Here is a 24131-nt window from a genome sequence, read left to right on the forward strand (position 1 = left end):
GGCTGAGGCAGGAGAATGGCGGAGCTTGCCGTGAGCCGTGATCATGCCACTGCACTCCAGCCTGGGCGACAGAGCCAGACTCAGTCTCAAACGCAAAAAAAAACAAACAAAAAAACTTTGTATCTGTTCATAATTGTGTATTTGCATCTTACTAGGAAACATTTGTATCATTAAGTAGTGACTCTGCGACTTACTGTGAGGGCCCGAGCAAATGACATCTATCCTTTGCGTCAGTTTCCTCATCTGTAGGATGGGGATAATGTAGCCACTGCGAGGATTCAGTGAAATGAGAGAAAACTCACAAAGTGCCCCCAGAGGGCTTTCCTTGTGTGCCTGTCTTGTTACGGCTTCTAGGAATCTCTTGATTCGTAGTTATATGTGCTCACCATCTACTTCATTCAGTAGAACCCCCAGGCTCTGCCATTTCTTTGAGGATCCATGGGGCTTACAGGCTTAAGACAGTCTAATCATTTTTTAGGGTAAATGATTGAACTTCTTGAACTTCATCCTTTATGTTCCATGTTGGGTTCCCTCTTGTGTCTCTCTTTTTCTTTTTTTGGGACGGAGTCTCGCTCTGTCGCCCAGTCTGGAGTGCAGTGGCGCGATCTCGGCTCACTGCAAGCTCCGCCTCCCGGGTTTGCGCCATTCTCCTGCCTCAGCCTCCTGAGTAGCTGGGACTACAGGCGCCCACCACCACGCCCGGCTAATTTTTGTATTTCTGGTAGAGACGGGGGTTTCACCCTGTTGGCCAGGATGGTCTTGATTTCTTGACCTCATGATCCGCCCGCCTCGGCCTCCTAAAGTGTTGGGGTTACAGGCGTGAGCCACTGCGCCCGGCCCCAGGTTGGTTTCTGAGCTTGTTTTGAGCGGCAGGTTCTCCAGTCCCCACACTCAGGTGTCGCTGGTGATTCCCATAGACATGGAAGCAAGAGCGGGATGGGGGTCTCGGTTATCTCTGTGGTCACTGAAATTCAAAGCGGGGCCCTGTTTCTCTGAGTTGTTACTTGCATCTGTGCTCGACGCCCACTCTCGGGGCCGGCTCTGCCCTCCAGGGAAACCCTAGGGCCTTGGGGGAGCGGGGTTGCGAGGCGCCCCTGGTTCTGGGGGAGGAGGTTGCGAGGTGTCCCCAGTTCTGGGGGAGCGGGGTTGCGAGGCGCCCCTGGTTCTGGGGGAGGAGGTTGCGAGGCATCCCCGGTTCCGGGGGAGGAGGTTGCGAGGTGTCCTCGGTTCTGGGGGAGGAGGTTGCGAGGCGTCCCCGGTTCCGGGGGAGGAGGTTGCGAGGCGTCCCCGGTTCCGGGGGAGGAGGTTGCGAGGTGTCCCCGGTTCTGGGGGAGGAGGTTGTCCCCGTTTGTGGGGGTGGAGGAGATTGCCTGTGTTGCCCGCACAGCGTCACTGTGCCTCTGCCCGAGGGCATGTCCTGCCACTTTAGGTGTTCTGGGGACCCCCACTCTTAGGGTGGTGTGTGGTCTCTACTCACTTTCTCTTCAGCCTCAGGTTTGTCTGCTCACGGGTGGGCCACAGGGCCCTGCTTTCCTGCCCCCCATCGCCAGACATTAGGGGCAGACAGGGGGGGCTTTGCGGGATCTTGTCAGCCCCCCAACAAGGAAGGGCTCTGTGGTGCCCCAGAAGCGTTTTCTCCCCCACTCCGGATCCTCCTCAGAAGCTGGGAGCATGTGCCACAGCCTGCGGCCCCGGACCAAGAAGACATGACAGGAAGATAAACCCAGGGCGGCTGCAGTGCGCGAGCCGGGCCGAGGGCGTCCTGGTCTTTCACGTTCTCCCATAGGTTGAACTTAGATAAAATGGAGGCTGGGCACGCCTGTGACCCCGTGGCTTTGGGGAATACAAGGCGGGAGGAGCACTCGAGTGCAGGAGTTTGAGACCACCCTGGGCAACGTAGTGAGACCCCCATCTCTTTAATTAAAAAAATTAAAAAATTTTTTAAATTGGCCAGGCGTTGTGGCTCATGCCTGTAATCCCAGCACTTTGGGAGTCTGAGGCAGACGGATCACCTGAGGTCTGGGGTTCAAGACCAGCCTGGCCAACATGTATGAAACCCCGTCTCTACTAAAAATACAAAAATTAGCTGGGCGTGGTGGCGGGCTCCTGTAGTCCCAGCTATGTGGGAGGCTGAGGCGGGAAAATCACTTGAACCCAGGAGATGGAGGTTGCAGTCAGCCAAGATCGCACCACTGCACTCCAGCCTGGGCAACAGCAAGACCCTGTCTCAAAGCAAAAGAAAAAAATTTTTTTTTAAATACTGCTCCACCCAAGGAAAGGCCACCCCCAAATTCAAACCTCTATCTGATCTCACCCGTCGTGACCCCTGGGGGGGCTGGAAATGGGTCTGAGAAGCATCACAAGCTGCAGGGGCCAGACCCAGGCAGGGCAGTGGGACGGGCTACCATCGGGGTCCTTCAAGATTTTAATTATAAGGAGGAAGAAGAGACAGGGCGAGGCACAGGCTTGGGGGGTCAGAGTGACCCTGTATCGGGTTCCCCGCTTCTACTCCCAAGTAAACGGAACCTGCTTGAGGAGCTGTCGAGGTGTTAATTGGTTTTTAGGTGTGACTGTGGTACTTGGTGGTGGTTGGTGGTAGCTGTTACTTCATTTGCTTTTGGGAACTGGGTTGGGTTGTTCAGTACAGCAGGCACTAGCCATGTATACATTTTTAAATGTAATTTTTAATGCGCTTGAAAAAATGCTGGCCATGTTTCCGGCAGTTGGTAGTGTGGCTCCCGTGTTGGGCAGCAGAGGTGGAGAGTATTTTGATCCTCTAGGAAGGTGTTCTTGGAAGCACAGTTATTTATGAGTAAAACGAAGACGTGGAGGGTGGGTGTTTTGGGGGCCTCAGCTGTGTTCCAAGTGGTGCTGAGGACAAAGGGGTCCCAGGCTGGGAAGGGGTTCAGGCAGGGGGTCCACAGGAGGTGGGGGTCACCTCCTGTGTTGGGGAAGAGGAGAGTGGTGAGGTCAGGAAAGAGTTTGGTCTTTATCCTGAGGACAATGGGGAGCCATGGGAGAGGGTAGAGGGAGGGAGAAGAGCCAAGTTTTGCTTCTAAAGGCTCCACCCGGCTGCCTGAGGATGTCAGCAGACTTGGGAGGAAGCTGCTTCAGGGACTGGGCTTAACCCACTGCTGTAGCTATGGGGCGAGCTGCTGTTCTTTGGGAGGAGGGAAGGTGAGAGGACTCCCAGGACTTTAGCCTGAGCACCTGAGTGGGGGGCGCATTGTAGAGCTGGGGCTATAGGATGAAGTCCCCAGGCCCATCTGAAACCAGACCACCTGGTGGTGTGCCTGAGGGTTTGGCAGGGGCAGTACACAGGGCTGTGCTCAGGGCTTGAGTCCACCAAGAGTTTTGCCTGCCCGGCGTGGTAATCCCACTCCTGGTACTGAAGTCAGTCGATTGGGTTTCTTGTGCAGAGGCAGCTGAGCCACCTGGACAGTCTTCTTCTGTATCAAGGTCAGCCGGCCTTCTCCGGAAAGGACCAAGGAGTGAATATTTTTGGCTGTGCAGGACAGATGGTCTCTATTGGAATTAATTCAACTCTACTCTTGCAGCAAAAGCAGCCATAGATAGTACATGGACAAATGGGCACAGTGTGTGCCAATAAAACTTTATTTAAAAAGCAGGCAGGGGGCCAGACGTGGTCCTTGTGTACTGTCTGCAGATCCCTGTGCAGACAAATCTCAGTCCTACCCGGTATTTACTGAGCGCCTTTTGAGGCCCCCTCTCCCATTTGCCAGTGAGCCACCAGGCAAAGACCAGTCCCCAATCCCTCTCAGGAGGGGACCCAGCAGGGACCAGGACTGGGAAACCGCCAGCCTGGAGCGTCCCTTGGCCATCGATGGCCTCTCTGAAGCAGCATCTTTCATTGTTATCCTCACGGCGGCCCAGGCAGGTGGGCAGCTTCCACACCCCGTGACTGGAATTGGAACCGAAGCCCAAGGGGTGGGCAGCTCCTGGGGCCGTCTCCCCAGTGCCCCTGCGCCGTCCACTCGCAGGCCTCTCCCAAGGCAGCCAGGCTGGCCCAGGGCAGGAAGGTGCCCTTCCCGGGTAAAACTCTGCGGTGCTTCACCAAAGAAATCACAGAAAACCACACTCTGACAGCAGCGTCTTATTCTATTAGTACATTTTAATTAGAACAGGAGCAAGGGATGCATTATGAATATTCATGGTGGGCTATTAACATGCATAATTAATCGGGGGGATTTTAATAACTGTATTAATGTGGGGGATGTCCTTATTTTTGTCATTTCTAGGAGGAGGCCAAGGCTGGGTGAGGGAGGGTTCCCCCAAAGGGCAGATTGAGGCCGCACTGCCTCTGCCAGGGGCCTGTTGGAGTGAACTTTGGTGGTGATCCCTGCGCATGGGGCCCCAGGAGGCCCCCCACCACACCAGGCCTTCCGGGGGGTGAGGGCTGGGGTGCCAGGAGCCTCCCATTTGCTCAGTTGGGGGTCTCTGCACCTCCTGGAGTACTGACTATGGCCAGAGGGAACCAGACAACAGGCAGGTGGTGTAGAGGCAAACTGAGGCCCAGAGGGTGCCGGTGCTGTGCCCACCCCCACACAGCCAGCCCACCCTGGCCTCAGCAGCTGCCCTGTTCGCCAGGGCCCACGTGCAGGACCAGGATCTCGGGGTGCAGATGGCCCAGACCTGGCAGCACATGCCGTGTGGATTCCTGGAGACCACAGGAGCCCCCTGCCTGGCCCCCAACCCAGCCAGGGCAGCATCCCAGCCCCCCACTCATAATCACATTGGAAATTTTTGATTAGAAAACGAAATCTAAATGAGGTGCATGAATATTCATTAGACTTGGAGATTAATATGCATAATTATGCAAATCAGACAGCAATTAAACACCAATACTCCCCGGGGAGGAATGATTAACACAAAGGCACTGAAATAGAAGGATGCGATTTGAAAGAAGTTTCTGGTGCGGATGAGCAGGGAGGGCAGGGGGCAGAGGAGCCTGCAGAACAGCCTGAGGTTGTGCCTGTCACAGACATCAGCACTGGGCTGGGTCCCCCAGGCCTGGCTCTCGAGAAGCCTCTGGACTTGAGAGTTGGACACGGACACCCCAAGCCCTGCAAAAGTAGGGCCTGTTTGTAATTCATTTATAGAGAGGGAAACCGAGGCAGGGCGGCAACCCCGTGGTCAAGCGGAGGAGGCCCAGCGCCGCTCCTGCTTCTCCAAGGGTGTGCTCTGTGGCCCCCGATGGAAGGTGGAAGGATGCAAGCAGGCCCGCTCTGCCCAGGGCAGAAGATTCTGGAGTCCTGGGCGTTGCCCGTGAGTGTTCTGAGAGATAAGCGCCCCGCCCGCCCCGCCCTGGGACCAAGGTCCTCCTGCCATCCCTTGCTGTGCTGGGAACTCCTGCCCCACGCAGGCCTCTGGTCTCCGCACTGGGCTTGTTCCTGGGTGATGAGATTCGGCTCCACCCTCACAGGCTGCCGGCCTCCTGCCCGGTGGGTGAGCCTCTGCTGCTGCTTCAGCAAAGGGTGGCCCCACTTCCCACACTGGCAGGTGGGGACAGGAAGACCCTGGGCCTCCGCAGAGCTCATGGTTTAGCTTCCACAGCCTCATGCTGTCATGAGCCTTTCTCACAGGGTCAGAAGAGTCTGCACCTGACACAGAGACCCCAGCCCACATAGGCCTGGGCCAGAGGGAGGGACTTGGGGCTGATGGGGAGGAGGCTCGGCATGAGAGCGAGGTCTCTGCCCAAGGAGGGCATGAAAGCTGGGGCTTCACTGGGTGGGTAGGAGTTCGCCAGCAGAGAGCCGATGGAAGCGTTAATGTATGTTTATGGACCTGTAAGTGCTCCGAGTCCCAGGGTGTCTGGGTGTTAGTTGCTGACTGGTGTCCTCATGAGTCGGGCTGGGTGAGGCTGGGTTAGGAAGGGTTCCACAAGCCCCCTGCGTCCACTGAGGTTTGCCCCTGAGACAACAAACCGAAGCTTTTAGAGCTGGGCAGGCGTGAGGGTGACCCATAACTCTCTCTGTCCTGCCTGCAGGTCTTGAGGACCGGCCCAGCTCAGGCTCCTGGGGCAGCGGTGACCAGAACAGCTCCTCCTTTGACCCCAGCCGGGTAGGAGTCCCCGTGAGGCCTGAGACCCTGAGTTTCCTGTCCTCAGAGTTGGGGGTAGGGAGTGTGGGGAAACTGAGGCTGAGAGAAGGGGCCAGCCTTCCAGGGGTTTGGACTGGGAGACGTGGGTTTGAGTCCTGCCTCTCCAGCTGTAATACGGGGTGGGGGTGGGCTGTGGAGCCCCAGCACCTCTGATCCCCACCCCATCTCCCCTAGACCTTCAGCGAGGGCACCCACTTCACTGAGTCGCACAGCAGCCTCTCTTCATCCGCATTCCTGGGACCGGGACTCGGAGGTGAGTGCCTGGCCTGGTGCGGTCCCTCTGCTGTGCACAGATGTGCAGACGTGGGCCTTGGCGTGGTCAGTGCACGCACAGCGCCAGGCAGGTCCCCAGCGTTCACCCAGAGGGTGTGGACAGCCGAAGCCTCTGCCCGTCCTGGGAGCAGCTGTGGGAGGTGCAGGGGACGCGGCCCGGACTCCCTGGCACGGCTCTCTGCAGCTCGGCTTCCCCGCCTGAGTGTAGAGGCAGGGAGACCGTTCCAGACCCCACTTCCTCCCTGGGATTTCTGCAGGGCTCCTCCTGCTTCCCGGGGAGGGGTCAGCAGGGCTGGCCTGTGCCCGCTGGGAAGGAGGCGTAGGAGTTCTGGAGACTGGGGAAGGCGGCCAGCGTGTGCGGTGGTCAGAGCCCATGCCCTTCCGCAGACCGCCCGCCCGCCCTCCTTCCCTGGGGGGGCCCTCCTGTTAAAGAGAGAATCATGACTCAGGCCGCGCTTGGTGGCTCACACCTGTAATCTCAGCACTTTGGGAGGCCGAGGTGGGTGGATCACCTGAGGTCAGGAGTTTGAGACCAACATGGTGAAACCCCGTTTCTACCAAAAATACAAAAATTAGCCGGACATGGCGTTGGGCACTTACAGTGCCAACTACTCAGGAGGCTGAGGCAGGAGAATTGCTTGAACCCAGGAGGTGGAGGCTGCAGTGAGCCGAGATCACGCCATTGCCCTCCAGCCTGGGTGACAGAGCCAGATTCCATCTTAAAAAAAAAAAAGAAATGACGACTCAGGCCTGGTGTCTGGTCCACCCCACCACGGAACCTGGGCAAGCGCCATCTTTTGAGCCTCAGTTTCCCCCCGTGGGAAAGGGGCCCTCCCAGAACCTTCTTGGAGGGAGGCGGTGAGGAGGCGCCCAGCTCCGCAGGCCCTGCCCAATGCCGGGTGGGGGTTGGTGCCTGGTCTTGGGAGTATTCCAGCCCCGTTGCAGGCTCACCCGTGCTACAGGGGAACGAACCGACACTTGGGAAGGGCACTCTGGCCGGGGGTCTGTGGCTGGGTGGGGCTGACCGGGGCGCCCTCCTCCAGGGACCTGGGGCTGTGGCTGAGACGGTGTCCCGTGTGCCGTCCCTCCTGCGGGTGACCCAGGAAATCCCCCGAGCTTCACACCCTCAGCCTCCTGCGGGAGTGTCAAGTGCTGTGCCCTGGGGTTCGGGGAGCTCAGGTAGGGGTCTTGGGGGGTCCCGCTGTCGTGGTCAGCCACCTGCCCCAGTGCCTCAGCTGTGGAATTTGTGGTTTCGTCCCTCAGTCATCCTGGGATGCGAGATCCTTCCGTTCTCTGGAACCCGACAGTTTGAGGCTGGGTTTTCGTGGTGCGGTGGGGGTGTGTGCTGCTTAGAAGCCGGGAGCCGTGGGGCCCTGGACCTGCTGCAGGGCCCGGGTGCACACCGTGTACGCCTCGGCATTGTTGGCTGGGGGAGAAACTGAGGCCCGGAGGACTTTGGGGGACCCAGCCTTTTCCCTGGACCCTGAGGGGCAGCCCCTGTTTGGGCCCCACAGCAGGGCAGGGATGGTCCTGTCTCGCTTTGCCCGGCCTGGAACTTGGCGTACACTAGAGTCAGTTGGTGTCCTGAGTAGGAGGTGAACAGCGTGAAGGTGGGGCGGGTGTGTGTGGGGCCCACCACGTGCCACCGGCGGTTTCTGCCCATTCGCCATACGGGGTAGGTGAGGCCTGGCCCCGCCCCCCTGCCTGGGGTGGCCCCTGCACCTGGGAGGCTGGTTCCCCACTGGCTGTTCCTTCCTTCCGGCCTCTTCTTCATACCCCCGATGGCCCCAGAGCAGGGCTGACGTGGGCAGTTCCCACGGCCCGGCCAGCAGTACCCAGAGCCTAGCCGTGTCCCACCTGCCACCCCCACGGGTGGGGCCTGGGCCATAGCCAAGCAGCTTGGAGAGGGCAGGCGGGGGTCCCAGGGAGGCATGGGGAGCTTTTGGCATAACCTCAGCCTCCTAGGGCCTCAGTTTTCTCACCCGAGGAGCGGGGCAAGTGACTGCCGTGGCTGGGTGTGGCCTGTGGGGTGGGTCGTGGCCATCATCTTCCCCATGTCCCCCCGGTCACCAAGATGAGGAAACGGGAGGCAAAAAACAGCAACATTTGTTCCAGGAGTTGGGAAATCGTTGAACTTTTAGAATTCAAAAATCGGGAAATTTTTTTCCTGGTTTGAGAATAATGTACATTACTCGATCGCGTGTTCCAGCCCCTCACAGCAGCCCCAGTCACATTCCATGCCCAGTGTCAGCCAGAAGGGGATTTAAGTGGCTCAGGTCCTGAGTAATCAGGGCGCCTGCTTCAGGCAAGGCTGGATCCAGATGTCTCTGCATCAGCCCCAGGCCCTCCATGCTGGGGGCTCGCCCTGGCCAGCTGTCCCCTCCATAGCCCCGAGGCCTCACCTGTCCTTTGTCACTGAGCACCCCAGGGAAGTGCTCATTGGCGGAGCGCAGGTCACATGCTCATTCGTGAACGAACCCTGGCCTGAAGGCTGCATGCTGGGCACTTTGAGGGAGCCTGTGCCAGGGGAACCCAGGGGCCTGTGCGCTGAACCTGATGTGGTGTGCACAGGCCCCGGGGCTCCCCGTCAGGGAGGCACAGGCCTCTCCCCGGGACAGACAAATGCCTCTGGCCCCAGCACCCCAGGGCATCAGCCCCTCAACACCTGGAACAGAGGAAACTGAGGCTCAGGAAGGGCAGGGGCCTCAGCACGAAGCAGGGCCTTTGTGAGCTCTGCTGTCCCCTTCCCGCCCAACCCGTGAGCTCTGCTGTCCCCTTCCCGCCCCACCCTCTGTGAGTTCTGCCATCCCCTTCCCACCTCACCCTCTGTGAGCTCTGTTGTCCCCTTCCCGCCTCACCCCCATGAGCTCTGCTGTCCCCTTCCCGCCCCACCCTCTGTGAGCTCTGCCGTCCCCTTCCCGCCTCACCCTCTGTGAGCTCTGTTGTCCCCTTCCCGCCTCACCCCCATGAGCTCTGTTGTCCCCTTCCCGCCTCACCCCCATGAGCTCTGTTGTCCCCTTCCCGCCTCACCCCCGTGAGCTCTGCTGTCCCCTTCCCGCCCCACCCACTGTGAGCTCTGGTGTCCCTTTCCTGCCCCACCCCCTGGGCAGGGCTTATGTGGGCTGCAGATGCTCAGAGTTGGCCCCGAAATCATCGGGGACCCTTTCTTGTCCCCAAGCCTGTCGCTGGTGGGCAGGATACGGGCACACTGAGGGCAGGGCTCTGCGGGAGATCGGCACACTGGGGTCAGGGCTCCCCGAGATGGGCACATTCGGGTCAGGCTCTGCTGGCGTCCTGCCGTGGCGCTCTCAGTCGTGTGCACTTACTGAGAGCCTATTGTATGTGGGCACGTGTCAGGCACTCGGGGGGCCTCAGGATATTCCTTGGGGTCACCTCCCACTAACCTTCCTTCTCCCCTTGCAGGCAAGAGCGGTGAGCGGGGTGCCTATGCCTCTTTTGGGAGAGACACAGGCGTGGGCGGCCTGACTCAGGTGAGGGGTTCGGGCCGGGCTGGGGTATATTTTAATTTTAAACAAATCTGTCACCCACCCTCTCTGATCTGCAGAAGCTCTCCTGGCTCAGCTAGGTTCTGTTTGCTTCCTGGTAGCAGCGAAACCAGGCTGGGCTTGGGCCAGGGTGGGCTGAGTGGATGTGGACCGGGAGGAGTGGGGAGGCAGGTGAGGACCAGGCAGGCCAGGGCCTGCGGGGCTGCCATGCTGGAGGGGCTGAGTTGCCCGCTCACCTGAGTGGCAGGCAGGAAAACAGGCCACGCAGCAAGGCTTTGCGGGTGTGGAGCCCTGGGGAGCCCATACAACAGGCCCCTGTGCAGCCGAAATCCTCACCCACGCTGGCCCTGGTTGTGAGGCTGGGGGAGGATGTTGGGGGCTGTGACCAGCCGCGGGGGTTCCGTGCAGTCTCTGGTGCTGGGCACCCCCAGGCTTCCTCCCTCACCCCAGGACTTCATCTCTGTCCCCGCTGTTGGCTCCTGGCTCTCGGTGGGGCTCGGCCTTGTCACAGGTGGGGCCGTCTGTGTGCTCACTGTGCCCAAGCCAGAACAACAGCAGCCACAGTGATTGAGAGCCAGCCGGGTGCCAGGCTCTGCACCGCGGGCAGACTCGCGTTTCCCAATCAGTCCCCACAACGAGGGGCCGCGGCCTACGTGCCCATTTTAAAGACAGGAATACGCAGGTGCCCAGGCTCCCCATCCGAGAAGCAGAACTAGCTCTCGGGCCCTGCTCTCTGGCGCTCCCTGGTGACTCTTCGAGTCCTGCGGTGGCCACACAGGGTGCGGGCTCAGGACAGGCCGGGCCGCGGGAGAAGGCCCTGTCCTGGGCGCTGGGCCCACCCTGTGGGGCCACTGGATGATGATAGAACAGATGATTTTTTTTTTTTTTTGAGACGGAGTTTCACTCTTGTTGCCCAGGCTGGAGTTCAGTGGCGCAATCTCGGCTCACTGCAACCTCCGTCTCCCGGGTTCAAGCGATTCTGCTGCCTCAGCCTTTTGAGTAGCTGGGATGACAGGCACCCGCCACCATGCCCGGCTAATTTTGTAGTTTTAGTAGAGATAGGGTTTCTCCATGTTGGCCAGGCTGGTCTTGAACTCCCGACCTCAGGTGATCTGCCCGCCTCAGCCTCCCAAAGTGCTGGGATGACAGGCGTGAGCCTCCGCGCCCGGCCTTAGAACAGATGAAATGCAAGAGTCACTTCCGGGACCCGGCTGAGGGCATCCCTGGCTTCCCAGGAAGAAAGCCCGTCTCACACTAACATGTACAGAATCCACCCGAGGGCTTTACAAAACAAAACCAAAAAGATAGGAAGCAGCCGGGTGCACAGACGCCGAGCCACGCAGCTTTGTTCTTTGCATCTCAGAATCCAGGGAGCAGCCCCTTGGGTTAGCCGCGCTGGCATCTGTTTCTCATCTTTGGTTCTTCGGGAAAACAGCAGTGTGGGATGCGGTCAGTCTCAAGTCAGAGAAACATGGCAGGTGTCAGAGAGAAACGCTGTGAGCAGGCGGAAGTGGCATCACCCACCGAGGGGCGGATCCGAGCCGCTTTGGCCTTTGCAGTTTTCTCTTGAATGGAACAGCCTGGGGTCTGGATGCCAGCTGGGCGCTTCCTGACCACCTGCTCCCCACCAGGCTGGCTTCCTGTCAGGCGAGCTGGCCCTCAGCAGCCCCGGGCCCCTGTCCCCTTCGGGCATGAAGGGGGCCTCCCAATACTACCCCTCGTACTCCAGCAGCTCCCGGCGGAGAGCGGCGGACGGCAGCCTAGGTGAGCGGGGTCTGGCCGGGGCACCGGGGGCTTTAGGGAGGGAGCCTGCAAAGGGAGGTAGGGGGCCCCCCGTTAGCTGAGGGCACCAGAGGGAGCAGACCCCGCACCTTCCAGGTCCTGGCTGGACGCCGGGCGCTCGGGCCGTGGGAGGGATGGACGGTGATGGGGCTCAAGGCCGGGGCTGGCGGGCGTGACAAGTCCAGGGAGAGGTTCCTACGAGCCTCTGGTCCCGAGGTTCCTGCAGCTGACGGGCGTGGGCTCTGCCATGTGGTGTCTGTGTAAGATGCCTCCTGGGGCTGCATCGTGGCTCCTCTGCACTGAGCCCTGCTGCTCACGCCGGACAAAGCTTGCACACACAGGCATCTGCCACGAGGCGCATCACAGCCTCGGGCTCAGGAGCACTGGACGGTGCCTCGAACTACCTGGGGCGCATTCCACTCAGTGCAGTCGCCAGGCATGGTGGCAGTCACCTGGGGTCCCAGCTTCTCTGAAGGCCGAGACAGGAGGATCACTTGAGGCCAAAAGTTGGAAACCATTCTGGGCAACATAGGGAGAGCCCATCTTCGCAAAAAATTTTAAAAATTAGCAAAGCATGGGCCGGGCGTGGTGGCTCACGCCTGTAACCCCAGCGCTTTGGGAGGCCGAGACGGGCGGATCACGAGGTCAGGAGATCGAGACCATCCTGGCTAACACAGTGAAACCCCATCTCTACTAAAAATACAAAAAATTAGCCAGGCGTGGTGGCGGGCGCCTGTAGTCCCAGCTACTCGGGAGGCTGAGGCAGGAGAATGGCGTGAACTCGGGAGGCGGAGCTTGCAGTGAGCCGAGATTGCGCCACTGCACTCCAGCCTGGGCGACAGAGCAAGGCTCCGTCTCAAAAAAAAAAAAGAAAATTAGCTAAGCATGGTGGCACACACCTGTGGTCCCAGCTACTCAGGAGGCTGAGGCGGGAGGATGGTTTGACCCTGGGAGTTCAAGGCTGCAGTGAGCTGTGATCGCACCATTGCACTCCAGCCTGAGCAACAGCGCAAGACCCTGCCTGAAAAAAATAAGCGTGAAATCACCCACAAAAAGCACAAAAACATAAAAGATCGTGGCTCTGAGTAGACCAAGGACAGGAGCCCCGTGATGGGGGAGGAGGCCTCTGCTCCACCTCGGCTGGGCACGTGCGCCTGGGCCACTCGAACTTTTCCCGCTCTGTGCACGTCCGCGAGTGATCAGGAAGGCGCCCGAGTGCTGGTTTCCGGGTTATGGGTTTTATCCTGTAGGCGAGTTTGCAAACAGCAGCCCCGAGAGGTGAGGCCTGACTGCGTGTGATAGTCGGGGCCATCTTGGAAGGAGAGTGGGGCCAGGGAGCTTCTCAGTAGAGCCTTGGCTCAGAATCCACCAACTCCCCGTTTTCTGAACTGCGCGTCGCGGGAGAAAACCGTTGTGGTTCTTTTTCGTCTTTGGAGCCATATCATGTAGATAGACCCGAGGCTTTTTTTTTTTTTTTTTTTTTTTTTTTGAGACGGAGTCTCGCTCTGTCGCCCAGGCTGGAGTGCAGTGGCACGATCTCAGCTCACTGCAACCTCCGCCTCCCGGGTTCAAGTGATTGTCCTGCCTCAGCCTCCCGAGTAGCTGGAATTATAGGCTCCCGCCACCACGTCCGGCGACTTTTTGTATTTTTAGTAGAGAAGGGGTTTCACCGTGTTAGCCAGGATGGTCTCGATCTCTTGACCTCGTGATCTGCCTGCCTTGGCCTCCCAAAGTGCTGGGATTACAGGCGTGAGCCACCGCGCCCGACTGACCCGAGGTTTTAATTTATGAAACGGGAATTGGGAGGGTCTCTCCTCCAGGATATAGGGCAGGGGCTGTTCTCATGGCCAGTGGCCAGTTCTCACCCCTCTTGCTCCTGACAGACACGCAGCCCAAGAAGGTCCGGAAGGTCCCGCCGGGTCTTCCATCCTCGGTGAGTCGCACGAAGGAGAAGGGACCCCACAGCTCGTCGGTGGCAGTTCCAGGCCCTGTGTCCTGGCGAAGCTTGGGAACACACATGGCGGGGTGGGCCCTGAGCGGATAGGCTCCCTGTGATTCCTGAGCCAAGATCTGAGCTCTGACCTGAGGCCGCCTGCAAGGGAAGGCAGGGAAGTTCTTCCCTAGGTCCAGCGTCTGTCTGTCTTGTTTTGAGAGAAAGGCAGTTCTGGTGGCTGAGGCCCCTTTAGAAAGGGCACAGTTGGGCCGGGTGCGGTGGCTCACGCCTGTCATCCCAGCACTTGGGGAGGCTGAGGCGGGTGGATCACCTGAGGTCAGGCGTTCTAGACCAGCCTGGCCAACATGGTGCATCTCTACTAAAAATACAAAAATTAGCCAGGCGTGGTGGCGGGCGCCTGTAGTCCCAGCTACTTGGGAGGCTGAGGCAGGAAAATCGTTTGAACCCGGGAGGCAGAGGTTGCAGTGAGCCCAGATCGTGCCACTGCTCTCCAGCCTGAGCAACAGAGTGAGACTCCCTCTCAAAAAAAAGGGGGGGGCCACAATTGGGGCTCCCTGTTACATCCTCATGGGTTCAGGCTGCCCCGCATCGCTGCCTCCCTGCCAGGCCCCGCAGATGGTCCAGGCTGCTGTGCCACAATCCTACGGTCTCATCTCGCTGGAGGGAGAGGAAATTTGCCGATTCCCTGGCTCAGTAGCCACCAACCACCCTCTGCCCAGCGCCTGTGCTGGCCCCAAGAGCCCTGGGCATACGTCTCCTCAGCCCTCGAGCCGACCAGCTCCCCAAAGGCCTGGGTTCCCAAGCCAAAGGCGTGGTCAGGCTCTGCTCCCAACAGTATCGCTCACTCCCCTCCCCCAGGGCGCACTTTCTCTGCCCTAAAACCAGCCCCCCAGTTTCTTACATCAGGCCCACCCGGCACACTTCCCACTCCAGCACAGCGGCAGACGTTACCAACTGGCCCCAGCCCCACAGTCCAGGCAGTGCCAGCCAGTCAGAGCTGGCGCTAATCACAGACCCTCTTGCTGTCACTTGAGTGAGGGACGAATGTTGCTCTGGGGCCAAGGGAAGCTCAGCGCTGGAGGATTGATTCCAGCTGGGGAACAAGGGAGAAGGGTGGGATGGGGGTGTTGGAGCTGGGGTTTTGATGGGTCAGTAGGAGTTTTCTGGATTAAGGAGGAAAAAGGCTTAGTAGGCAGAGCCAGATCCAAGTCCTCAAGTACAAAGGTCAGAAGTTCAGGGAGGTGGGAGGTGGGGGCTGGAAAAGGAGTAGGAGAGAGAGACCAGGACACCGTAAGAACCTCAAACTTGGCCAAGGGGCTGGGATTTACCTAAAGAGAGGGGTGGCTTTACAGAGAAGGGAAACGGGGTGGTAGATGTGCTACCAGGAGAGGGAACAGGAGGCCAGCAAGGTGTGTGGGCTGATTGACCCCGCGTGGCCCCACTGTCCTGACTGTACACCCCCCACCGCCCACCTGCCCGCAGGTGTACCCGCCCAGCTCAGGTGAGGACTACGGCAGGGATGCCGCCGCCTACCCGTCCGCCAAGACCCCCAGCAGCACCTATCCCGCCCCCTTCTACATGGCAGGTACACGGCAGGGCGGGGGCTCACCAAGGACGGTGGGGCAGGGCTGGGGTTCCCCGCCCGGCCCCTGCCTTACCAGCCCCCCTCCGCAGATGGTAGCCTGCACCCCTCAGCCGAGCTCTGGAGCCCCACTGGCCAGGCGGGCTTCGGGCCCATGCTGGGTGCGGGCTCGTCCCCCCTGCCCCTCCCGCCCGGCAGCGGCCCCGTGGGCAGCAGCGGAAGCAGCAGCACGTTTGGTGGCCTGCATCAGCACGAGCGCATGGTAGGACCCAGGGCAGGGGGCAGGGGGTGGGCGGAGGGTGGCAGTGCCCCATCTAACCCACCCTCCTCCTGCCTGACCCTCCTAGGGCTACCAGCTGCACGGAGCAGAGGTGAACGGCGGGCTCCCGGCTGCATCCTCCTTCTCCTCGGCCCCCGGAGCCACGTACGGCGGCGTCTCCAGCCACACGCCGCCGGTCAGCGGGGCCGACAGCCTCCTGGGTATGGCCCCTCCCTGGGATGCGGTCTCTCCGAGGGGACGCTGAGCTCCAGGCAGGGCCTGGGTGGGCTCAGTGGGGGTGGCGAGAACTCGCGTTTGTCGGGCCTGAGAGCAGGTTGTCGTCAGTTCTCATCGTCCGCTGTCTGCAGGGCCTGCCACGTGTGTTGGGCTTGGGATGTCTGGAAACAGATCTTTGAGGAGCGGCTTTCCCGCCTTACAGCCGGGAAACAGGCCCAGAGAGGGACTCACCCACCGAGACCCAGAGAGGGACTCACCCACCCAGGCCCAGAGAGGGACTCACCCACCCAGGGTCCCCTGCCAGCAGCCTGTCCCCAGTGCCTCAACTCCTGCGGAGGCCGGTTTCGGGGGGTCAGACAGAAACGACCCAAGTCAGGCTGCTCTCCCCAGCGCAGCGGTGTCTGTGCGGGACGGCAGAACGCAGGAGAGCTTGCCATCAGCGGCGGCACCCAGGCCGGGTTACGTGGTCCTCACCTCTCTCCACCCACAGGCTCCCGAGGGACCACAGCTGGCAGCTCCGGGGATGCCCTCGGCAAAGCACTGGCCTCGGTGAGGCGTGGGGCATGGGGGGTGGCCGGGCAAGTGACCTGAGAGGCCGGCCCCTGACCGCCCGTCTCTCCTGGTCCTCCTCGCAGATCTACTCCCCGGATCACTCAAGCAATAACTTCTCGTCCAGCCCTTCCACCCCCGTGGGCTCGCCCCAGGGCCTGGCAGGTTTGTGAGGGTTTTGGTGGGGAGGGGAGGCTGGTTCTGGTGCCTGCGCCTTGCCGGGATAGGCAGGCAGGTGGGAGGGAGCAGGTCGCCCCCAGGGGCCCGTGGCATCTCTGGTCAGGAACCAACAGTGAAAGAGAATCCCCCGTGGGCTTGTGTTCCACTGGGCAATCCAGGAAAGCTGCCTGGTGGAGGCAGCCTCCAAGCTAGCCCTCCAAGGCTATAGCACATAACCAGGCAGTGAGGGAGTGCTGGGAGGTGACATCCAGGTTAAGTCACAGCACAGGCAAAGCCAGGAGGCAGGACCTGGCAGTTCACGCTGCGTGAACATGAGGGGACACTGATGTGCACAGCAGCTCCCAGATCCAATGGGGCCAGCGGCGCCAGGGCTGTGGCCTGGACTCTAGAATGTGTGCGTGTTGCCATTTGCTCACCCACCGGGTATTTATTAGGTACTGTTTACCCCGCGCGGGGCTCTGGCACGGTGGGACAGACCCTCCTATCCCTATGAGGACGTGCTTATTGGCAGGGGGTGGGGGGTCAGGTGCAGGAGGAGGGGGAGTGAGAGCTGGAGGTTTCCAGAAGGCCTGAGTGGTTGAAAACACCCCTGAGTCCTCACCTCTGTCCCATGGGAAGCTCCAGGAACCCTCACTTTACCTCAGCCTGTCTGGTCCCGCCTGGAGCTTGCCACTTCCTTGCCTACTGCTGGAGCCCAGAGTGGGTCAGCCGGGGTGGGGGCAGCATGGGGAGGAGCCCCCTACTGTGTGCCGCCGAGCCACTTTACCCTCTGGGTGGGGAGTTGGATTTTGTAGATGGGGAAACTGAGGCTCAGAGATGGGAATGGCGGTATCCACTGGGCACCCAGCGTCCCTGCCTGGCGGGGCTGAGAGCAGCTTTGCGTCGGTGTGGGGTGCCCTGGAATGGCCATCGTGGGCATCACCGGAGGCTGGACAGGTGGTTATGAGTCCCTCCCCATGGGCATCAGGCCATGCTTACACCCTGACCCTTGCACCCCATTCACATACCCCCACCCCCTTCCAGGGACGTCGCAGTGGCCTCGAGCAGGAGCCCCCGGTGCCTTATCGCCCAGCTATGACGGGGGCCTCCACGGCCTGGTGAGCGCCCGCCCTGCCCCGCCCCACCCTTCCCCTGTCGTAGGACAGATGCCCCTTGAGAAGGAGAAACCCTTTAGTTAATTTTTCGTAAATAAGCCCCAAGCTGTTACTAAGGTCTCATGGCCACCCAGGCACGCACATTTTGTGTGTGCTCCCGGGCACCATATGCCTGGCATACGCAACTTTTTGGGGAAGGGGAAAATGGGACCACCGGCCACTTGCATGCAGAAGGGACATGAATGGGGGCCTGTGGGGTCCCGCGGCTCAGGCCCCTCACCACCCATCGCCCACCCTGCAGCAGAGTAAGATAGAAGACCACCTGGACGAGGCCATCCATGTGCTCCGCAGCCACGCCGTGGGCACAGCCGGCGACATGCACACGCTGCTACCTGGCCACGGGGCGCTGGCCTCGGCTTTCACTGGCCCCATGTCGCTGGGCGGGCGACACGCAGGACTGGTGAGCACTGGGCGAGGGTGGGGCTGGGCAGTGGGCGGGTACCTGGCTCCCCCTGATGCACTCCTCTCCCCATGCCTGCAGGTTGGAGGCAGCCACCCCGAGGACGGCCTTGCAGGCAGCACCAGCCTCATGCACAACCACGCGGCCCTCCCCAGCCAGCCAGGCGCCCTCTCTGACCTCTCTCGGCCTCCTGACTCCTACAGCGGTAAGCCCGTGAGCTTGGGACTGTCCGACCCCTGGTTCCAGTTGGGGAAACTGTGGCACTCCAATGGTGGGAGTCAGGGTGGGAGCCCAGGGCAGGTGCGGTCACTGTGGGGGCACCTGGTGACACGGGCACCCCAGTCAGCAACTTCAGGAGGGTGGGTGAGACCAGCGGGGCCGGCGTTGGCCCTGGGCGTGTGAGGTGGACGGCTCTGGGCTGCCTCTTCATTCGCCTGCTCCCAGACGCTGTGTGCCTGGCAGCGCTCGACACTGGGGAAGGGGAGCGAGGGGTGCAGAGGGATTCGCTGCACAGTACAGGTGCCAGGGAGAAGGAACCAAGTGGCTGGGGTGGGTTGGGGGTGTTGCGTGGCTTCGAAGATGGTGGCCCGGGAGGCCACAAGGTGATGTTTGGGCAGCGTCTGGGAGGAGGCAAGAGTCGGCAGGTGCCTGGAGGAGGAGGATTTCAGGCAGAGGGCGCAGCCCAGGCAAAGGTCCTGGGGCTGGACGGCACCTGGGAGGAACAGCCAGGAGACCCGTGGGGTTGGAGCAGAGCGAGGAGGGGGGGAGAGGGAAGTGGGGAGGGCAGGGAGAGGGGGCAGGTCAGGTCATGCAGGGCCTTGTGGGCTGCAGGGAGGACTTGGGATTTGACCATGAGAGAGGTGGCAGCCATGGAGGGCTGCGGGCCGAGGACAGATGGGACCTGAGCCAGGTGCTCACAGAGACCCTCTGGTGGCTGCTTGGAGGACAGACTGTGAGTGGCACCGGGAGACCAAGGCAGAGGCCACAGGGCTGGTCCAGGGGCCTTGGAGGGGTGAGCAGTGGGTGGGCCCTGCGTCTCCTGAAGGCGGGGCCCACAGGATTTGTGACAGACAGGACTTGAGGGTGAGAGAAGGCAGGGCGGCTCTGGGATTTCTGGCCCGAGCTGTGGGTGACACTGGGGCTGGGAACCCCGTAAGGAAGGGGACAAAGGAACAGGTTGGGGACAAATCTGGATCTGGGCCTGGGGATTGTCGAGCGTCTCAGACACCTATGAGAGGCCCAGGAGAAGGCGGGGTCATTGTGGGCCCTGTCCTGGCCCTGCCCCCTCTACCACCCCAGGAATCCTGCCTGCCTTCTGGGCAGCCTTTCCAAGTGCCTTGATTTTATCACCCCTAGGCCAGGGCATCTCACTGCAGCAGCTCTGCCCCCAGGGGACACTGGGTGATGCCTGGGGACATCTGCACTTGTCAGGGCTGAGGGGTGCTCCTGGCAGGGAGTGGGTGGGGGCCAGGGATGCTGCTCAGCACCCTGCAGTGCCCAGGACGGCCCCACCCCGGAGAAGGGTCCAGCCCCACAGGTCAGCAGTTTCCAGGGGCGGCCCCAAGCTTAGTCTTTTACCCATAGGTTCCCTTCTATTTCCTTCCTGTCCTTCAGTTCATGTGCTGAGGCCTGGGCTGGTTCTGGTGGCTGGCGTTGGCCGATTGCACCAGAGTTCACTGTGGGGAGCGGGCGCATTTCTGAGGCTCCCTCTCAGGGTACGGGGGTCTCGGGGGTTGGAAGCTGGTTTGCTCCGTGTGAGCCCTGACTCTGATTCCTGGACTCCCCGATCCCGGGTTTTGGGGGTGGCCCAGGCCCTGCTGAACGCAGTGGCCACATTTGTTTGGGGCAGCTGTGTGCCCTGAAGCCACATGTTTTGCAATTACTGTTCTTGAGCTTCATGAACACAGCATCCCACTAGCGTGTTCTTTACACCCTGGTTTGCTGGCTCATGTTGTGTGTGGGGTACATGTGTGGTGTGAGCGGCTGGGGTCCCATTGTGAGTGTGCCATTGGCCCTGGCCTGGGCGTGGGGCACTAGGTCATTCCAACATCATGCTTTCCTGCCAACCTGCTGATCAAGGGTGTGATACACCTGTCGTCAATTCAGAGGAAAGGCTGATGAATTATTTTCCAAAGCAGCCAAGTTGCCCTCCCACAGGCAAGATTTTGAATGTTCAGGTCTTTCAACTTTGCTGGCTGACTGGGTATGAAAGGGTAGCGCATTGCCGCCCTAATTTGCATTTCGTAAATCTCTTGATGCGCTGAAGCGGACAGACTTCCACGTGTTTCTGGCCGTGTGGTTTCCTTGTCTGTGAGATGCCTTTTTGGATACCTTGCTTGTTTTTCTACTGAGCTACTTTCTTTTTGTCCTTTCCCATTGATTTGTCAGTTTTTTATATATGTGGGAAATCACCTCCTTGTTGGCTACATCTGTGGTGGGTGTCTTCCATTCTTTGGCAGATGCTTTTATTTTCCTGGTATCTTTTCTGATCATGAACTCTCAATTCTGATATAGTTGAGCTTACTGATTTTTGTTTTTTGTTTTTTACTTGTTTTGTTTTGGTTTGTTTTGAGACAGGGTCTCCCTGTCACACACAGTGCAGGGGCGTGATCACAGCCCACTGTAGCCATGACCCCCTCGCCTCAAGTGATCCTCCCACCTCGGCTTCCCAAAGTGCTGGGATTACAGGCATGAGCAAGCCACGGTGCCCGGCCTCTGTTCTTTTAAAAGCAGCTCCTTGAGCACTTGCTTGGACAGCTCTTGGACTAAAATGAGAATGATAAAGATTAGCATAGCATCTGCACAAGGGTGACATGGAAATTCCTGAAGCCTTCCAAAGTTTTTTTTTCTTTTTTTTTTTTTTTTTTTTGAGACGGAGTCTTCATTCTGTCACCCAGGCTGGAGTACAGTGGCACAATCTTGGCTCACTGCAACTTCCTGCCTCCTGGGTTCAAGTGATTCTCGTGCCTTAGCCTCCCAAGTAGCTGGGATTACAGGCACCCACCACCACAGCCAGCTAATTTTTTGTATTTTTAGTAGAGATGGGGTTTCACCATGTTAGCCAGAATGGTCTTGATCTCCTGACCTCATGATCCACCTGCCTTGGCCTCCCAAAATGCTGGGATTACAGGTGTGAGCCACTGTGCCCGTCCGAAGTGTTCCATATTTTTAAGTTAACAATTGAAACAATTTACTTTCCCCAAAAAAGAAGAGTGTTCTTTTAGCATCTTAGTAGATTCCTGCTCTTGAGTTGCCGCAGAATTTCTACACACTTTGTTCCAAAGGTGGTAAAACTGTTTCCCTTTCATCTTGTGGTCCTTAATCTGTCTGGCATTGGTAGCTACACATGGCGTGAGGTAGGGATCCAGTTCTGGTTGTTGGTTTTTTGTTTTTATTTTTGGCCAAGACCTGGTTTTTCCAGCAAAGCCCAAGCCCCTCTCACCACAGGAGCACACAGAGATATGTCAGTTGGCCCTGGAGGCCAACACAGGCCCCTGACCCCAGGCCTGTTGCAGGGCTAGGGCGAGCAGGTGCCACGGCGGCTGCCGGCGAGATCAAGCGGGAGGAGAAGGAGGACGAGGAGAATACGTCAGCAGCTGACCACTCAGAGGAGGAGAAGAAGGAGCTGAAGGCCCCCCGGGCCCGGACCAGGTGCCAACCCACCCCTCGGCCCTCCCCGCCCCCATCCCATCAGGATACACATGTGCACAGGCCACACGCACACCGCACCCACACTGGGAGGCCGTCGGCGGGCCCCACGCTCTTCCCCCAACCTCACTGTCTCCCTCTGGCCCCCTCCCGGCGCCCTCCCCGTAGCCCAGACGAGGACGAGGACGACCTTCTCCCCCCAGAGCAGAAGGCCGAGCGGGAGAAGGAGCGCCGGGTGGCCAATAACGCCCGGGAGCGGCTGCGGGTCCGTGACATCAACGAGGCCTTTAAGGAGCTGGGGCGCATGTGCCAACTGCACCTCAACAGCGAGAAGCCCCAGACCAAACTGCTCATCCTGCACCAGGCCGTCTCGGTCATCCTGAACTTGGAGCAGCAAGTGCGAGGTCAGTGGGGGCGCGGGCCACCAGCGTCCCCGCAGCGCCACCCTCCCTCGTGTTCCTGCCCTCGCTCTCCTTCCCCGCCCGCCTTCCTGGAGCCAGCCCTCCCTCTGCGGCAGTTGCCTCCTTGCAGTGACTGTGCCCTTCACCCCCCTGACCGCACCGCCGTGACTGTCCCCTCCTGACTGCTGGCCCTTCTCCCTGCCTGCCTCAGCCTCCCCTCCACAGTGGGAGGACTGGACTCTTTCTGGAACCCTAGTCCTGCAGGCCTGGGCTCTGTGGCTCAGAACTGCATCTCCCGGCTCCAAGGGCTCCCACCTGCCCTGGTCTTCCTTTCTTGGGAAGCCCAGAACCCAGCTCACAGAGGCCAGTGTCCCCCGAGCCCAGAGACAGGAGCTGGTGTGCAAACCACCCTGGCCTCTTCCCCTCGAGCAGATGCCACGCAAGGCCACATGAACCCGTCCCCTGCCTCTGACTCAGTTTCCCTCTCTGAAGGTGGGTGTTAATCACCCCCATTTCCCAGGGCCAGGGGGATGAAGGATACAGACAGACCCTGCCCCCACCCCCAGATGTGAGCTGACTCCTCCCTGCTGGCGGCTGCTTCCTTAACTCCTTCCTCTCCTCGCCTGCACCCCGTTAACCCTTTCTCTCCTGCAGCACTGTTGCTGGGACCGGAGCCAGAGCCCCGGCCCGGCCCACCCACTGTCCCCTCAGCTCTAAGGTTTCCGAGTCTCCGCAGCCGTGTGTGGCACGCCTCGCGCCCCCCAAGCCCGCCTCTCTGCTGTCTGCCTTCCGCTCTCCCCTCCATCCCGCCCGTCCGTCCCTCTGCTTCCCCTGGCAGCCCCTCCTCACCTCGCACTTGCTGCCCGAGCACCGGGAGCGGCTGGGCTGCAGCCTCAGGACGTTTCCTCCCGCAAAGCCCCCCCCATCAGGGCTTGCGGGAAGAAACCAGACCTGGGAGCACGCAGCCCCTGGTCCTGTCAGTTTGGTCTGTGCGCTTGTCCTGGGCTCCAGGGGCCGCCCCCGCCACCTGGAGGGATCCCCTCAGGCCCCTAAGGCACGGTGGGCAGGCAGGTGGGTGAGGCAGCCCCCTAGAGACTAAGACGGGGCACCAGGCGTGCTGGGCACTGGGCCAGGCCTTCGCCCATTTCATCTTCACCACAACCCAGAGCAGTGGGTGCCCCGATGGGGACCGGCATCCATTCTACCAAGTAGGAAGCCGGGGGGAACAGAGCGAGGTCGCCCGTGCAGCACAGAGGCCTGGGCCGGGACCTGCACCCCCGCGGCAGCAGCAACAGCGCCCACTCGCCAGCTGCATGCGGCTCGGCCGGAGAGGGGCTCAGCCTTGGGCCTGGCACGGAACAGGCTCTTGGAACCTCAGAGCTCCTACTGCGACCATTCACGGTGGCAGTGACAACGGGGTTCCCGGAGGCCTAGGGAGCCGGCGTTCCCAGCCAGGGGCAGGTGCGACAGGGAGGGCTCATCTTGGAGCAGCCGGAGTTCACTGTAGGGGGCGGGTGCATTTCTGAGGCTCCTCCTCGGGGTGTGCGGGTCTCGGCGGATGGGAGCTGCTTTGCTTCATGTGAGCCCGGACTCTGAGTCCTGGACTCCCCAGTCCCGGGTTTTTGGAGCTGCCCAGGCATTTGCCTGCTGAGCCCGTGTCTAAAAGGCCTCCTCTGTCCACAGTGGGTCTGGCCAGGCCTAGCTGTCCATCACCCCGCAAGCGGCTGCTCTGAGCAGGGAAAGTCAGCATCTTGGGAGGGAAGAACAAAGAGAGGAGCAGGCACTGGGTGTCTCCTGCCCCCAGCCCTGCCCTGGGGCCCACAGAGTGAGCAGGGCCAAGGGAGAAGCAGTTACCCTGTGGGCTCCCAGACGGGGAAGTAGGGCCCCCCTCCCTCCACAGAAATGTCTGGGAACAGACAGACCTTGGTTCTTCCTGAGTGTGACCACATCCACAGCCTCCCCTAGAGCTGAGTCTAAGGGCACTTGCACCTGGGCAGCCAGTCACGCACACACACAGGTGCCCCACCATGGGGCTCTGCTGCATTCCAGGGAGCACGTTCCCTGTGCGCACAGAGGAGCACATTTT

The 24131-nt window shown here is 60.3% G+C and overlaps 1 protein-coding gene and 1 non-coding gene across 14 annotated transcripts in view; both read left to right on the forward strand.

The window, feature by feature from the left end:
* Nucleotides 1–24131, forward strand: part of TCF3 (transcription factor 3) — a 41876-nt gene that overhangs the window by 14278 nt on the left and 3467 nt on the right. For 4 of the 13 annotated variants that reach the window (XM_058428505.1, XM_058428514.1, XM_058428507.1 and 1 more), the window contains 15 exons: nucleotides 6008–6135; nucleotides 6295–6373; nucleotides 9817–9884; nucleotides 11531–11663; nucleotides 13565–13614; nucleotides 15118–15220; nucleotides 15310–15479; nucleotides 15565–15697; nucleotides 16204–16262; nucleotides 16349–16427; nucleotides 17466–17539; nucleotides 17838–17996; nucleotides 18078–18201; nucleotides 21512–21647; nucleotides 21813–22048. In XM_058428505.1, coding sequence (XP_058284488.1) covers nucleotides 6008–6135; nucleotides 6295–6373; nucleotides 9817–9884; nucleotides 11531–11663; nucleotides 13565–13614; nucleotides 15118–15220; nucleotides 15310–15479; nucleotides 15565–15697; nucleotides 16204–16262; nucleotides 16349–16427; nucleotides 17466–17539; nucleotides 17838–17996; nucleotides 18078–18201; nucleotides 21512–21647; nucleotides 21813–22048 — 1731 coding nt within the window. Of the gene's footprint in view, nucleotides 1–6007; nucleotides 6136–6294; nucleotides 6374–9816; nucleotides 9885–11530; nucleotides 11664–13564; nucleotides 13615–15117; nucleotides 15221–15309; nucleotides 15480–15564; nucleotides 15698–16203; nucleotides 16263–16348; nucleotides 16428–17465; nucleotides 17540–17837; nucleotides 17997–18077; nucleotides 18202–21511; nucleotides 22049–24131 lie in introns of those variants that run through there. The other 9 variants (XM_058428509.1, XM_058428510.1, XM_058428517.1 and 6 more) reach the window with 8 other exon arrangements.
* Nucleotides 20736–20839, forward strand: LOC116484347 (U6 spliceosomal RNA). Its single transcript, XR_004252524.1, has one exon. It is a non-coding gene; the product is annotated as a U6 spliceosomal RNA (small nuclear RNA).

This window comes from Hylobates moloch, unplaced genomic scaffold, assembly GCF_009828535.3.
Source record: "Hylobates moloch isolate HMO894 unplaced genomic scaffold, HMol_V3 SCAFFOLD_15, whole genome shotgun sequence".
NCBI classification, from domain to species: domain Eukaryota; kingdom Metazoa; phylum Chordata; class Mammalia; order Primates; family Hylobatidae; genus Hylobates; species Hylobates moloch.